Source organism: Cataglyphis hispanica, chromosome 17 (assembly GCF_021464435.1).
Source record: "Cataglyphis hispanica isolate Lineage 1 chromosome 17, ULB_Chis1_1.0, whole genome shotgun sequence".
Taxonomy (NCBI): Eukaryota; Metazoa; Arthropoda; class Insecta; order Hymenoptera; family Formicidae; genus Cataglyphis; species Cataglyphis hispanica.
Window position 1 is genome coordinate 62,501 of NC_065970.1, and position 14,965 is coordinate 77,465.

Below are 14,965 nucleotides of genomic sequence, written 5' to 3' on the forward strand. Positions count from 1 at the left end.
TCTACTTACTACCATGCGTGATAAGCGTTCTATTATCTGGACTGAACATTAGTGCCCTACATTTCGAGTTCATTTTGAGTGTACTGATAAGTTCTTTAGTAGAATTATGTAATAAATATATTTCACCCAATCTTCCACATAATGCTATTAAACTGCCATCAGGAGATACTTCATATTGCTGGAAATATCAAGATATCAAATGTAATAATATCACATTCAAGTTATAGAAACATATTTATAATATATATAAAATTAATAAATCAACAAACTTTCATATTTGTAATTCCATGTGGCAAAGATAATTTATATGTTTTGCCGCTCATTAAATCATATGTATGACAATATGGATAATATTGAGAACCAAGCAAGACTTCCGTTCCATCTTTCATGAATGTTGCTTTGCTAATTGGGTATTTTTCAAATTGCATGCTATGCAATTTATCATTTGTATGACCATCTACCTATAAAATACAAATAACTTAGGCAATAATAAAAATTAATGATAATAAATGTTGTAATAATTTGATTTAATTTAATTAAGTAAAATTATTTATATTTATTTAAATATATATACATATACCTGAAACAGTGACAAGATGCCTGATGTACCAGCGACCAAAGCTACAGTGGACAGTGGGTGAAAATCTACACTCGTGATGATAGGACCTTCGGTATGAGTACTTTTATTCAAAGCCTTGAGTGCTTTGATATCAATAATATTTTTTGGCAGATTTTTTACCTTTGGTGTCTCTAAATGGCAACTATGCTAAAAATAAAAAGAATCAAATAAAATTCAATTCATAGAATATTAAAAAGAAAATTTTCTAAAATGTTAAAGAACCTTTAAGATATCATTATCCAAGTCATCAAATTTATCCTTTTTCTCAAATTCAGCCCATTTTGGAGTACCCACAAACAGCTTGTATCTATTCTCCAAGTATGTTGTATACAATTTTTCTAATCTTTTGGATGGCAATTTGCAATGCTGTGCATTTAGCGCTATATCCATGCTGTTATAGAATATATATAAAATAACCGTATATACATTTTACATTTAGTGTACTTATATAATACATATACAAATTCATATATTTGTGTGTTTGTATATATATATATATATATATATATATATATATATATATATAAAGATTGAGCAAAAGTATATCTTCTTACGATATAATTATAATCGTCATCATCTATCCATACTGCTTTCTTTTCCTCCAGCTTGGCATCTTCCCCATCATTTAAAACTGAAATATCTTGATCTGAATTATCCTCATGATCTTTTATTATTTTTTGATTTTCAATATCAACGGATGCATTTATTATTTTTGTTATAGATTGATCATCCAGTAAATTATTTACAACATCACTTGGATCACCAAAAACTATTTTTTCTAATCTGCAAATTAAATATTCATATAATATTTTAAAAATAAAATTATTTGTTGCGTTATGCATTATACCTAGCTTCTTCATTCGCGTCGTATTCATTTTTTCGTTTTCTCTTTAAAGAAGAAAATTTTTTATCGAAAGGCATGGTTTTACTTATCGTCGCCATGTGTCACTTGGGTTAGTCTGGTTAGTTCAATGTTCAATGATCGGTAATTCGGTTGCAGGGAGCTGCCTTGTCGCCTTGGCAATTTGATGACGTCATGGTGGCAACTGGGGATTAGCGGAGAGTTGTCACGTGATCATGACTGGCCATGCTCAGGGCAGCGATAATGTAACTCTTTCCCTAGGGCAAAAATGTAAAAAGTGAAAAATTTGTCATTAAAATTAATGACAATTTAATTATTCACTTTTCACGTTTCCGTTCTATGAAAAAAATATTATATGATCGATATTCAAGGGGTAGATCATACAATAATAATGTAATGAATAAAACGAAAAGTATATGAATAAAACGCTTCGAAAAATTTCTAACGTCCGATCAATTTCACCTGCCTTGAATGAAAAAACAGGCAACAGAAATTTCTTTGTCTTTCTTAATCGATTCAAGATCGACTTGTCCAAGACAAGTAAAGAGTGCACTTTTAACATCTATAGATTTATAACAAATGAAAACGCATATATATTTAAAATTTTTATTAAAGTTATATTATGAGAAAAGAGACAAATTTTTATAATTATGATGCATACATTAATGAATACATTTCGCTATGCAAACTGAAGACATTGATGAAGGCATCAATAATAATTTAGAATCAACCCTCATCGTTATAAAGTGACATAGACAGATTAGAATCCGTATGTTCGGACGATGATCTATGATCAAATGTAAAAAGACATTTCGGCTGGTACTGCTCCACAGCTTCCAAAAGGCTATCCGGATAACCAGGCGAATAGTATCTAAAACAATTTTCCGTAAATTTAATAAGTAATTACAAATCAAAAATGTTTATTTTACTAATTTCGTATCTCCGCGCGCGCAATATGTGTACGTATGCGTATATGTGTACGCATATGTGTACACGCGCGATAAGTATCCGCGCGTGAAAAAATTATTAATTAACCATATCAATGTACAAAAATAATGCATCGAAATTTAACATTATTGATCCGCTGGAACGTTTTGCATTTATGTATTGATATGTATTTCGAATATACGAATACGAAGTACGATCAGCTGTGACAACATGGCGGGCATATCGTCTATTGCTCGAGCGATTTAAATTAAGATAACGTAGATCCACACAGAAACAAAGCCACGCAGTTCTATGTGTTCGTTAGCGGCGCAAACAAGGTTAGCGTAAATTGGCTACATTTAGAATAAAAACGTGATAGAAAAAATTTATTATCAACTATACAGTTCTTCATGTGTGAGTACCTTTACCGTTAAAAAGGGTTATGTGAACGAGCAACAGTGTTTTGAGTAATTAACTTGTTTTCTAACACTCATTTATACAATTCAATCTATATATTTCTTCTTTAGAAGGAATTGTACTTTTTTTACCGAATGAGCATAGACGTAAAAATGATTTTATGCTGAATTTTTGAAAAAAAAGAAACGAATATTGAAATTAATGAGTGAAAATTATATGGAAAAAGTATATGTTAATGACATATAGATTTAACGAATGAGAATCAACGATAATACTAATGTTGAAACGATTTTGATATGATAGATAATAAGAAAATATGTTTGATAGAATTGTTATGTGAGAATATTTTTCTAATTTTATGTATAATGTAAGATCTAAATATATTAAAAGCAACCTGACAATTTCCTCTGGGAAACAGCAATTGATAATTGTTATGTATTCTGAGAGTGTGGTGCCAGGTTCAGCTTGAATCTCTTGTATTTTTTTCAAGCCACCAGATGTTACAAATAGCCTTCTTGCTTTCGCATCATGTGGCAAAATCTGCATGTACAGAAAGATACAACATTATGTAAAACTAAACAAGCAATAATACATACACAAATATGAAATTATTTAGTAAAAACATAAAATTATTTAATCTGTCTGATATAAAAAATTGATTTTAATAGAATAATTTATTAATATTTTCTAAAATATGGGATAAAATAGCTCTGTACTAAAGAAATACAGAGATATCAAATATATAACACTATAACAATCACATTGTATTGTATGTTGTAAGTAGGCTAAGGTTTCTGAAACTTGACCAGACTTGCAACTGCTGTGAGTGCATCTGATCATTATTCACAGAATTTATTTTCTTGTATAGCAATCTGTGACGTGAAGTTTTTAAATAAATTAATCAAGTAGAGAAATATGATGAGAGATATCTATATTTAATGTATACATTTAGAGAATTCCCACTTATTTCATATATTTTTATTTAATAATTTTGAGTTATTTATTTAGTACTTAATTAATTCTTTATTCAATCTTTTATCTTTTATTTATCACAAAATATGCAAATGTGCAAAGTATATATATATATATATATATATATATATATATATATATATATATATATATATATATATATATATAAAATGCATTTCTATCATTAATCACAATCTTCTCAGACTCTATATATGTGCATATATATAATTTATACATATTATATATATTTGTTATATATTTGTTATATAACTATGTTATACAACTTTTCACACGCATTTTTTTGTATTTAATTTTTATTTTATTTAAAATATTGAAAGTCTATATCTGAAACGATGTAGAGTATATTAAATTTGCTTGTTATGCTCCAAACATTTGAATTATAATAACGCAATATACAATATATAATTTACAAACTCATATTGCAAAAATAAAAAATATATATATTTATTAAACCAAAAGTCTGCACTATATATATAATTCTATGTATAATTATAATTAACTTAATATTATAGGATAAAAAAATAAACATAGATCTCTTCTCTTTGTTACACCGTTAATTTAGTATCATTTATAGTCTGATTCACATGTATGCCTTAGTTATGCGGAAATTAAATACCAAAAATAACAGATTAGATTTATTGTATTTATATATGTAAAATTTTATGTAAAAGTATTAGCTAATATAGCAAATTTTAAGAGTTTTATTTTGTCGAATGTGTTATTAAGTTTTATATGTTTTAAGCTTCTCTTCCGCATTCGTAAAATGTGACGAACGTAATTTGCGTCCTTGAAAAGTAAGAAGAAAAAGGGGAAAGAGAAAAAACAGAGAAATAGAAATATAATATAATAAAAAATGTAAAGAATAAAGAATAAGAGATAGGAAAACAAATATCTATGACATTAGACCAAGTTTCATTAAATTTGAATTGCTAAAATTTCTGAAACTTTATTGACTAGTTCTTTATCATTGGAATGGAATTTTGTAAACAACTTACGCATCGTTATTAATAGCACTAATTTCGACGTAATATTTATATCTTTATATATAGAGAGTGCATATACTGCACAGCTTTGAATAACATACAAATAATTTATGCTCACATAAATATTCGCAATGCTTAGTGTTTCAATATCTTAAAAATATCCTTAGTGTTTCAATATCTTAAAAATATCCTCTAGTAAAAGTTCACATAATTTTATTCAAATTCATATTATAACATTCATTTATTTTAATTTCCTCATTTTCATCTGTTTGCAGCGCTTATTGCAGTTTTACATTGTGAATCATCACTAAAGCTACACCATTGATATGTAGCAGAAGATACTGCAACGCATGTTTTCAACTACCATTGCGTCATATCCGATGACGAAAGTATCAAAATCATTTACAGCATCAATTTTGCTCTCATCAACTGCAGCTTAAAGATGACCATTGATCAATCCTGAAATTCTGCGAGAAAAATCAACGAGAAATTAATTTGTGCTTTATTACTTATGCATTTAACGAAAATGCGTTTGGATTGAAACATAAGAGCGTTTCAAGCGGAAATGCGTTTAAAAAATTGTGTTTTTACGTCGTAAATGTAAGAACATAAAAAAAAGTTGACTAGGGGAAATTAATACAATTTAAATTGAATCGATAATGTTTCAACAGTTGGAGATTAAAGAAAAGTTTAAGCTTTTTAGGAAGGATGTGTGTGGTGTGCTAATTTGTCATACTAATACCATATAGTCACGAATATCGCGTAATTGCGAGCGCCCGGTATATAGTCTTGATAACGAGACAAGATAGCTATCTTAAATTTTCGAGATACTGTGACAGCTTCAATGATAAAATAAGGACATTTTATTACTATTCTTTTATAAGTTCTGTATCGCGCATATATGTGTATTTGTACATACATTGGTATATCTATAAAATCTCTTCTGTGAAGTCTCTTAACAAGTTCTTTCGAGATCACGGGAGAGACTGGCTGCTTTAAAAATAAGTTTATTAGAATCTGCGCGATTATAGAAATCTTTTAATAAGGCTCTGGAAATTCTTCAATTTACGTTTCAGACAAATTGTGAAGTTTGTTAATTATATATTTGTGCGAGTAATATATTAAAAAGGATAACGTGGAGCCAGTGTGTGTAATAAAATAATAAAAAAAAAAAAGAAATAAGAGGTAGCCACTAAAATGATAAATAATCAGCATTGTGTGATTCTCAATACTGGTGAGACCAATAATTATCATCAACCGGTCTCGGCTAAGCCCTCGGTTGTTTCTGTATCAAGTATCGATTCTGATGTCAGCGATAGAAGGGATGTACGTGAGGAATTGTATGCCGGAATTTTTAGGAGACACAGAAAAACTATACTGGTATTAGGCAGTTTTCTTAAGATGTTAAGAGTAAATAGGAACATGAACAATTATGCTAGTATTAAACCCAATGATGAAACAGATGAGTAAGCTCATGTAATTACTGTATTAATTAAATAACGGAAATTTTTTTCTTATTTATTAATTTAAATATACAAAGATGGTTCTTTTTATTTTGAAACATTTCTTTCAGCTAAATATTTTTTTTTAGCTTATAGGAAACTCCCGCAATATAAACAATTTTTATAATTAAGTAGATTTATATATTTAGACAAATCTTTTAAAATATCAATTATAAATAATATCAGGATATTTTAGACCGTTAAAAATATAAATTTTATATACATATAATTGCTGGAAATATTTATTATTCTCAATTATTTTATAAATAATTATAATACTATAATAATTAATAAATAGGATAAAATAAAATTCAATTTCAATATTCTAATATTTAACATTTTTCTATTAAACAACTTGCTTCACTATTTCTTTTAATTTATTTTTTTTTTTAATTCCATTATATTTAATTTAGATATTCATGTTTTTTTAACTTTTTCAATTTGTTAAATGTAAATCTTTCTTATGAGTTTCTAAGTTAAAAAAAATTTCCTTTCTCTATATTTCTGATTATAAATAACAAATAATAAATTATAATTAAAAAAATCTGTTGTGAAAAAAACTCTGCCAGTGAAGATTTAATATACAATTAGAAGAACAATTTTTTAATACATTTATGAACATTCTGACTGCATTTTACAAAAACACAAATTTGCCTATTAATATACTTTTGACAAGTTAACATCATTGGTTTTAATAATAATTTTACATATAAGAATTTATATATATATATATATATATATATATATATATATTTTTTTTTTTTTTCTTGACATGTTCTACAGCTTATATCTGCTTTTAGCATTCATCAAGATGAGGGAGTGTTAAATAATTTTTTTTTTGTTTTACAGAAATATTTGAACAGATTGCACGCTTTGAGCCGAGTATACGCCTTAATTGCTTTAAGATTTGAGACACAAAAATATTGGTAATATCGTTTTTTTCTCTGTATTTTATCATGCACATTATTTTGTATTTTTATTTTGAAATGTCTGTTTCATTATATATCTCATGTTTAAATGCAATGTTTAAAATTTTTTATAATGTTTAAAAAATGACACTTCACGCTTTCACAATGTATCAAATCTTTGTATACAATTCAAAAAAATTTTATCACGAACTATGTATCGTATTTTAATGTTGCCGATATTATCTAAATTGGTCCATGAAATCGGCCAATATCTTAATGTATATGCAATTATTGTCTGTGTTATTATTAACGAGCTTAATATTTATGAAGGGCGTGCGCGCCACATACGCGCGCTCGCGCGCGCATACACACACATAACAAACTAAGGGCATACCTAACAGTATAAGATTTGATAGTTATAGATTAATGCGAATATATCAAATCAATGCCTTATTATTTGATACTTTGACATCTTTTCTAGTTTTATCGGTTAATCGAGTAATTATTGAAATTTATTACTAACTCAATCAAAGCTCTTTGCCGTATATACCTTTTTGCATGATCCATATCTTCATACTATGCTGTCATACATACAAATACTGCCATTAGAAAATAAAACTACGATACGGTAGACGTGAATTAATGAGCAATTCAGAAAACAGTCATGCGTTTAACAATTTCCTAAAATATACCTAAACGACAAGTTTTAAATAAGTATCTACCAAATGAGATAAATATGTGTCTTTGTACTTAGCCGAATCATTCGTTGTCGTAAGACTGAAAGATGTGCTCTTTTGGAAAATTAAATGTGCCCTGTGCTATTTTAGAGAAAGAGAAAGAAAGAAAGAAAGAAAAAGAGAGAGAGAAAGACAAAGAAAGAAAGAACTTTTTTGTATTTGTCAATTTCTGGATTGCTATAGATTTAGAATTGGGCGTATACAATAATACAAAGCATATTTTCTAACAGTCATTTGCGTGATATTGCTATTAAGTATTGTTGCATATGTATTGCAATAGCATTTAGAGATTTATTTGAAACTTTAAGATATACTTGAAAATTGTATTTTTTTTATGCCATAATAGTTTTTATGAACTTAAAAAAGAAACATATTGGCGCGTCTTTTAAGCAGCAGTAAGGCGAAAATTTATACTGACAGCTTTATCAGATTATTTGTGCATATATTTAAACATCGCATAACGTAGACATATGTAACGTTAATTACAAAATAGGATTTTTATTGAAGACCGATGTAAAAGAAGAAGCGACAGATATTTTGTTTGTTTGATTGTCAAGATTCTATATGATTTTTTTTAACAAGCAATTATGTTCTAAATGCATTATTGTGTGTGCTGGGTGAGAAAAGTTTTTATTATCACTTTATATAACGTATTATTATAGAATGTATCACACAAGAAATCAGATGTGTATGTGAAACACATAATAAAGTATTTATATTATGTTTAATAAAAAAAATTTTGTTTGCCATCATTCCTTTAATCATATAATAATATATGATGAACATATATAATAATATATAATAATAAATAATGATGAAAAAAACATACATAATAATAAATAATGATGAACATTTGATGATAGTAATACATCATCAAATGTTCATCATTAGATTTCAATTAAATTAAAATCTTACCTTGCTGAATTGTCCTAATACATATTTCAAGATATTAAGAGGTACGTCATGTAATAAGGATTCAAGAGCTTCGATGTACATGCATTTTTGCAGAATCTGCTTCAATGCTGTGTTACTTTTTGCCTTGAGATCTTCGGAACTTTTCGGGTCGCTATACAGCTGTTAAGATTGAATTAAAAGAGATTTAACAAAGAGATTTAGCCAATTTTAACAGAGCTAATTTTGACAGAGAGTAATTTAACATCCTTAAATACCTTCAGTAACTTGGACAGTATATCGGCGGCTGCAACTGCTTTTGCATGTTCGGCTGTATGCTTGCCGATTTGTCCAATCGCCCATACGGTCACCGCAAGAATATGATCTTCTGTTTCTTCTTGCAAGACAATCGCTAATTGTACGATACCCTGCGGTACAAAGTAATTATTCTAGAGTGTTTACGTTAAATGAAAAAAACAAATGTTACTTTTCATCGATCAATACTTTGGATCCTATTACAGCTACAGCCAACTGATCAGAATGACCAGCGATGTAACCAAGTGCCATGATCGCAGGTAGTCTAGTCGTCGATTTGGAGATGTTAATTAATTCGATAAGTGCAGCGATACCTCCAATGTTTGCTGTAAGTTGTGCCAACTAAAAGAAAGTACACATTAAGAGTAAAATAAAAAATAAATTTACATTAAAAAACTATCATTTATTTACTTCCAATGTGTGCTTGCAAATTTCTCTGGTTAAAATTGCGGCAACTTTACCGACATTCTCATCCGGATGTGCCATGTGCACTAAAACATCAGGAAAGATTTCTGCCTCGATCACAGCCTCCGCTAATTCCACAGAATGTTTGGCTATATTGCTCAATGCTAATAATGCCTGACGCTGCAGACATTAAAAATTTTCAAGTGTAATAACACTTTAGAGATTGTTTAATGTATAATGTATCAAGTCACCTTTGCTTTGGCATCAGGATTAGTCAAGGTTTTCGCGAGAAAGGCGATTGCACCTGTATCCACTACCGCTTGTGCGAGTTCAGTACTGTGTTTACTTATGTCGCTAATAGCTGATGCGCTGATTTGTTTAATGTATAATTCGGGTTCTTGTAAACACAATACGAGAAGTGACACTGCGCCTTGATAAAAAATCAAATATAGCAAAATATTAAAGCAAAGAATATTGTTTATAGAAAACACGTTAGTCAAAATAATTTTACCAGCATCTACTGCTGTTTGAGCTAGACTCTTGTTGTGCCTTGCGATATATCCTAATGCCCAAGCAGCCGCTTCCTTCACTTGGGGATCAAAATCTTCCAAACATTCAACTATAGTCTGCAAACCATCATTGTCCACTACTATTAAGGCCAACTCTGGCGAATGTTTTGCTATCGCCCGCAACACAAATAGTGCTGCTTTCTTGTAAAATTTCTGTGTGATACAAAATATATAATTTCCTTCACTTTATATTTATTATTTTTATAATATATACATAAAAAAATGTTTTTTAAATTAACGAAAAGTTATAAAAATACATGTGTAAAATTTTTTAAAGTAAAAAAATACATAAAATATTAAGTTTATTTTTTGTGCTCTATCACAATTAAAATGCTTACATTTAAGGAGCTCATACATTTTGTTTGTCTATGTTCTTCAGCAATTGTGACAATATATCTCTTCTAACAATAGCGTGTGCTAGTCTGGAATTATGATTCGCTAACTTGCCAAAAGCAAATGCTGCCATATGTTGAATAGATGGTACATCATCCGATAATAAAGGACGCAATAGATCTATCACACCTGCCGCTTCTAAGCAATCGATATTATTAGGTTTTGAGGATAAATCTGCTACAGATTGTACGAAGAGCAATCGCGCCTTTTGATACTGATCAAAAACTGAAAATGTAAAAAAATAAAAAATTATACATATTTTAGTAGCAATATAATATCTAATTGTAAGAAAATCAATATGTGTATGCACATTACTAGCATTATACATAAATATACATATTATACATCCATATGTATGCATTATATTAATTATTATATCAACATACAATTTCTTATATTTTTGTCACAAGAGAAACGCGTTTTCTCTTGAATTGATGTATTTATACTTGAATATCATAATAACATATATATATATATATATATATATATATATATATATAAAAGAAATATAAATACGCTTACCTTGTAAAATCGAGCGTGCCGTCATGTTAATCACAGGAAAATATCAGACATTAAACAATCATTATAGCTTATAGTTAATTTGTGACACTCTGTGTTGCAATATAGGAATAGTTTTTGACAGCTCTTAATGAAGTCGTCGTCTGTTTGAAAATGAAAATCTGGCTTCATTTTGTCATGATTGGTCAAATTCTAATCTTTACTTTCAATCTTTATTGCATATAATACTGATTTTAGAGCTGTATCGAAAAATTTACAATAATATATATAGACAATAAAAGGACTATTGTTATATTATTTAATTTAAAGTTGAAGTGACTGAACTCTCAATACATATTAGAACGAGCTAGTTTACACCGATATATTTTAATATTAAATACTATATCGACCAAATGCAAATATTCCATTCTTTAAAGGAATGGCCATTGGTCAGTATAGTATTTAATATATATTAAAGTTTATCGGTGTAAACTAGGCCATTGATTACTTCTTGAACAACTTAGAATGAAGTATGCGACTGTGATAAGTTGTACTCGATTTTTTTTTACACGTTAGTGCAATAGATATTAAAAAGATATATAATCATAGGCACAGACATAGACATAGTCTATTCTGCAATGAAAGAATTTATGATAAGGAGTATCAACAACTTTAGAATAGATTAACTCAATCATTGATCAACTTGTAAGATGAATTAAACATAAAAATTTCCAACAATATAATTTCAATCTAATTACAACATAACAATAACAGAAATTTTGTTGTTGGTTATATATATATATATATATATATATATATATGCTGTGTTAAAATCAATATTTAAGTTATAATCGAGTATTATGAAATATTAATTTTATTATAATCATATGTACAATAAATTTGTAACAAATAAATATCGATTAAAATTAAAATATGAAAGCGCACACGCACGCACGCACGCACACAGACGTACGAATAAATTTAAAAGGAATAAACTTGAAAGATAGAGAGAGAAAAACTAAAAATATATTTTTCTTTCCAAAAAAGATTATATTTCCTGACAATGAGATAATTGACTCATTATGAATGCAAAAGTCAAATATCTTTTACTGTGAGCAAAAACTCTGATAGTTTTTATATACACATATGATAGTTTTATTATAAACAATAGCTACTGATTATCAATTAGTACATAGCACTTTGATATATATCTCTCTCTCTTTCTCTCTATGTCATGTGTGTGTGTGTGTGTGTGTGTGTATTTCTCTTATACAAACGTTTTACATAAAATATTAATTTATCATCTTAATATATACACTCTTAGTACATACTGTTAATTATTTGTAGATCTACCAATCAGTTCCTGTTCTCTGCGCAATTCTTGTTCGCGTTGTTGTTCCTTATTTAACGCTTCCTTTTGCTTTATCTGTTGTAAGCGTAACGCGCGTTTCTATAATTAAACTTTTTTCAGTACAAGATCATCTGTGTGTGTACATGCAGATATTTGAGATGCATTCTTTAGAAAGAGGTTTTAATTCACCTTTAATTTGTAAGTCCTTTCGTGAATATTAATCATTTCCTTTCTTATCAATGCTAATTTTCCTTGGTAAACTTTAACAGCTGTAAACTGTAATGTATGTGTATATATATATAATGAATGTATATATGTATGTGTACATATATATATATATATATATATATATATATATATATATATATATTCATATACATATATATTGTATTCTACTTGGTTTTTCTATTGTGAAATGGAAAGATTTATATATATTCCAAGAACATTACTATAAGTCGTACCATATCATTTAAATTTATATCTTCAAATGTCTCATGTATCTTTTTGTTCTCCAGTTGCATTTGAGCAAGCAAAGCTTCTTGTTTCTTTCTACAAGTAAAGACGTAATAAAATCAAAATCTTTATTATCTGTATAATGATGATTTACATGCTTACGTGAGTTCAAAAAGTTCTTTCCTAACTTGTTCTAATGGAGGCTTACAAATATTCAAGAGACCTTCGGCCAACTTTTCTGCTGTTTTTGAGAAATATATTGTTTCTTCGCTATCAAGAAATGAATAATTAAATGATTAAACTGTCATAAACTTATTCGTATAATTTATCATATTTTTTTTATTGCAACTTATCATATATATATATATATATATATATATATATATATAATATAAAAGTAATATATCAACAATAATGTCCTAAATAGAAAATTACAAATATTACAATTATAAATATTGATGTCATATTTTTTCTGCTAATTAATTACTTCATGTTTTTCTCTTGTAATAAAATAGAATAAATTCTAAGAAAATTATATTTTTGCATTGGAATATACATATATGAACTAGTTATTTTCTATTTAAACCAAATGTGAAACATCCGCGTGCGCGCGCGCGCGCACATTTCCACACATACACAATGACAATATTGTGTGTGTGTGTGTGTGTGTATCATGTGTAAAGATACCCCATGACGTATAACGTATGTTGAAATGTTTAAATTTTCTAAACGACTCGATGTGTGTGTGTGTGTATGTATGTATAAACAATATATTATGAAGAGAGGTTACCTCATTTCCTTCTCGGTTTTCAATTGAACTTCTGCTGCTCCTGTTTCTCCCATGTCGCTCATCATTTTCGTCGTCGCTTATTTTCACCTCATTCGTGGTTATATGTCTCTAACTTAATTGTGCGCATCAAGTCTCAAGTCTCAAGTCCCAAGAGAAAAGAATGTAAAATCTAACATATGTGTGACAGAGCGTGACGTATGTATAGCCATAGTAAAATTGTGTGTGTCAGTGCATTCTATCTCTAACAAATCTGATATATGTATACATACGACTGCCAGTATTTGTCATGACAAGGGCTGCGATCGGGAAGATGCTAGAAATGCTTCGAAGCATTTTATTGACCAATCAGGACAAAAAGAGCAAAGATTTCTTTATTCTGATTGGTTAATGTAATGCTTCGAAGCATCTCTAACATCTTCCCGATACTGCAGCTAAGAACGTATAATAAAATTGAATAAAATACATCGATAAAGGATGAAGCATGAAGCGTTAAGCGGGGAGCACACACTTTTGCATAAGCGCATAACAATAAGCATAAGGAAATTGATTGGTTCATTTTCTTATGCATACATTTGTGGACCAATCAATTTCTTTATGTTTATGGTTATGCGCTTATGCAAAAGTGTGTGCTCCCCGCTTTAGCTACCGATATTGGCAATGAAAAGTGGAAACTTTGCAAATCAACTTTACCCTATGAATAGGATGTCGAAATTTCTCAGCGATGATTCTTTAGGATAGTTTTTTCTTTTTAATATGTTATGAAGTTCATAGTTTTATTTCAGTTTATAATTATTTAATTAATCACATGTACAAACTTTCATATATTATAAATAACTAATACATATTTCATTGTAATCTTTTTAAGCGAGAAATATTTCTTTAACAATGCTTTCATTCATATACGTATATTTCGTTTTCAATGTTTCGCTGATTTAAACAAATTCGAATTTACCTCTCACTTACGAATTGAGAGGGCGCAATCATAGACATAGTAAGCATAGACTGCGCGTCCCTATCTTTCCTTTGTTTAGGCAGCGTGAAATTTAGAAAGAGAAAACCTCTGTTCTCAGACTTTTTGTTTAAAAGACGAGTGATGAGGGAAAGATGTCTTCGCTGATTCGTAGTATGTCGCAGCCATATTGAATTTCTGCCCCATTCTAAAGCGGGGAGCGCACACTTTTGCATAAGCGCATAGCCATAAGTATAAGGAAATTGATTGATTCATTTCGTTAGGCATATGTTGTGGACCAATCAATTTCTTTATGCTTATGACTATGCGCTTATGCAAAAGTGTGTGTTCCCCGCTTTAATATTAATAAACAGAGACACATAGTTGTGAAAGCATGTTGTCT

The 14,965-nt window shown here is 28.7% G+C and overlaps 4 protein-coding genes across 9 annotated transcripts in view; 1 reads left to right on the top strand and 3 right to left on the bottom strand.

The window, feature by feature from the left end:
• Positions 1-1,685, bottom strand: part of LOC126855787 (U3 small nucleolar RNA-associated protein 18 homolog) — a 2,340-nt gene extending 655 nt beyond the window's left edge. The window contains exons 1-6 of the mRNA XM_050603730.1: positions 1,467-1,685; positions 1,177-1,402; positions 842-1,012; positions 581-766; positions 270-461; positions 10-178 (exon numbers count right to left, since the gene is read on the bottom strand). Coding sequence (XP_050459687.1) covers positions 10-178; positions 270-461; positions 581-766; positions 842-1,012; positions 1,177-1,402; positions 1,467-1,561 — 1,039 coding nt within the window. The 5' untranslated portion in view covers positions 1,562-1,685. The remainder of the gene's footprint in view (positions 1-9; positions 179-269; positions 462-580; positions 767-841; positions 1,013-1,176; positions 1,403-1,466) is intronic.
• A 67-nt stretch (positions 1,686-1,752) lies between these two features.
• LOC126855777 (sperm-associated antigen 6-like) lies at positions 1,753-11,181 on the bottom strand. Of its 3 annotated transcripts, XM_050603711.1 has the most exons (10): positions 11,044-11,181; positions 10,484-10,746; positions 10,071-10,281; positions 9,811-9,989; positions 9,566-9,739; positions 9,344-9,496; positions 9,118-9,267; positions 8,864-9,022; positions 3,220-3,365; positions 1,753-2,352 (listed from the first exon to the last, which is right to left on the bottom strand). In XM_050603711.1, the coding sequence occupies exons 1-10, from the start codon at positions 11,066-11,068 to the stop codon at positions 2,208-2,210; spliced, it is 1,605 nt and encodes a 534-aa protein (XP_050459668.1). In that variant the 5' UTR covers positions 11,069-11,181; the 3' UTR covers positions 1,753-2,207. The 3 variants fall into 3 exon arrangements, with proteins under 3 accessions (XP_050459668.1, XP_050459667.1, XP_050459666.1); XM_050603710.1 differs by lacking the exon at positions 11,044-11,181 and having other exon boundaries at positions 10,467-10,621; XM_050603709.1 differs by lacking the exons at positions 1,753-2,352; positions 11,044-11,181 and having other exon boundaries at positions 2,829-3,365; positions 10,467-10,621.
• On the top strand, positions 2,568-8,685 carry LOC126855788 (uncharacterized). Of its 3 annotated transcripts, none has more exons than XM_050603731.1 (3): positions 2,568-2,822; positions 5,077-6,211; positions 7,153-8,685. In XM_050603731.1, the coding sequence occupies exons 2-3, from the start codon at positions 5,999-6,001 to the stop codon at positions 7,231-7,233; spliced, it is 294 nt and encodes a 97-aa protein (XP_050459688.1). In that variant the 5' UTR covers positions 2,568-2,822; positions 5,077-5,998; the 3' UTR covers positions 7,234-8,685. The 3 variants fall into 3 exon arrangements, 1 of the variants encoding a protein (XP_050459688.1); XR_007688284.1 differs by having other exon boundaries at positions 2,575-2,822; positions 5,077-6,181; XR_007688285.1 differs by having other exon boundaries at positions 2,606-2,746; positions 5,077-6,181.
• On the bottom strand, positions 11,133-14,034 carry LOC126855785 (biogenesis of lysosome-related organelles complex 1 subunit 6). 2 transcript variants are annotated; one of them, XM_050603729.1, is made up of 6 exons: positions 13,614-13,862; positions 12,986-13,093; positions 12,832-12,919; positions 12,560-12,646; positions 12,351-12,469; positions 11,133-11,279 (listed from the first exon to the last, which is right to left on the bottom strand). In XM_050603729.1, exons 1-5 carry the CDS (start codon positions 13,676-13,678, stop codon positions 12,353-12,355), a joined length of 465 nt encoding a protein of 154 aa, XP_050459686.1. In that variant the 5' UTR covers positions 13,679-13,862; the 3' UTR covers positions 11,133-11,279; positions 12,351-12,352. The 2 variants fall into 2 exon arrangements, with proteins under 2 accessions (XP_050459686.1, XP_050459685.1); XM_050603728.1 differs by lacking the exon at positions 11,133-11,279 and adding an exon at positions 13,883-14,034 and having other exon boundaries at positions 11,876-12,469; positions 13,614-13,782.
• Between the last annotated feature and the right edge of the window lie 931 nt (positions 14,035-14,965).

What these genes read in the sequence shown, in the direction of transcription:
- LOC126855788 (XM_050603731.1), top strand. Translation starts at nt 5,999, where the DNA reads ATGATAAATAATCAGCATTGTGTGATTCTCAATACTGGTGAGACCAAT. An exon ending in GTTTTCTTAAGATGTTAAGA is followed by an intron (nt 6,212 to 7,152) that starts GTAAATAGGAAC and finishes TTTGTTTTACAG; the next exon opens with AAATATTTGAACAGATTGCA.
- LOC126855777 (XM_050603711.1), bottom strand. Translation starts at nt 11,068, where the DNA reads ATGACGGCACGCTCGATTTTACAAG. An exon ending in TTTGCAAGCACACATTGGAA is followed by an intron (nt 9,497 to 9,565) that starts GTAAATAAATGA and finishes ACTTTCTTTTAG; the next exon opens with TTGGCACAACTTACAGCAAA. An exon ending in TTCCCAGAGGAAATTGTCAG is followed by an intron (nt 2,353 to 3,219) that starts GTTGCTTTTAAT and finishes AAATTGTTTTAG; the next exon opens with ATACTATTCGCCTGGTTATC.
- LOC126855785 (XM_050603729.1), bottom strand. Translation starts at nt 13,678, where the DNA reads ATGATGAGCGACATGGGAGAAACAGGAGCAGCAGAAGTTCAATTGAAA. An exon ending in AAAACCGAGAAGGAAATGAG is followed by an intron (nt 13,094 to 13,613) that starts GTAACCTCTCTT and finishes ATTTCTTGATAG; the next exon opens with CGAAGAAACAATATATTTCT. An exon ending in ATATAAATTTAAATGATATG is followed by an intron (nt 12,647 to 12,831) that starts GTACGACTTATA and finishes CATACATTACAG; the next exon opens with TTTACAGCTGTTAAAGTTTA.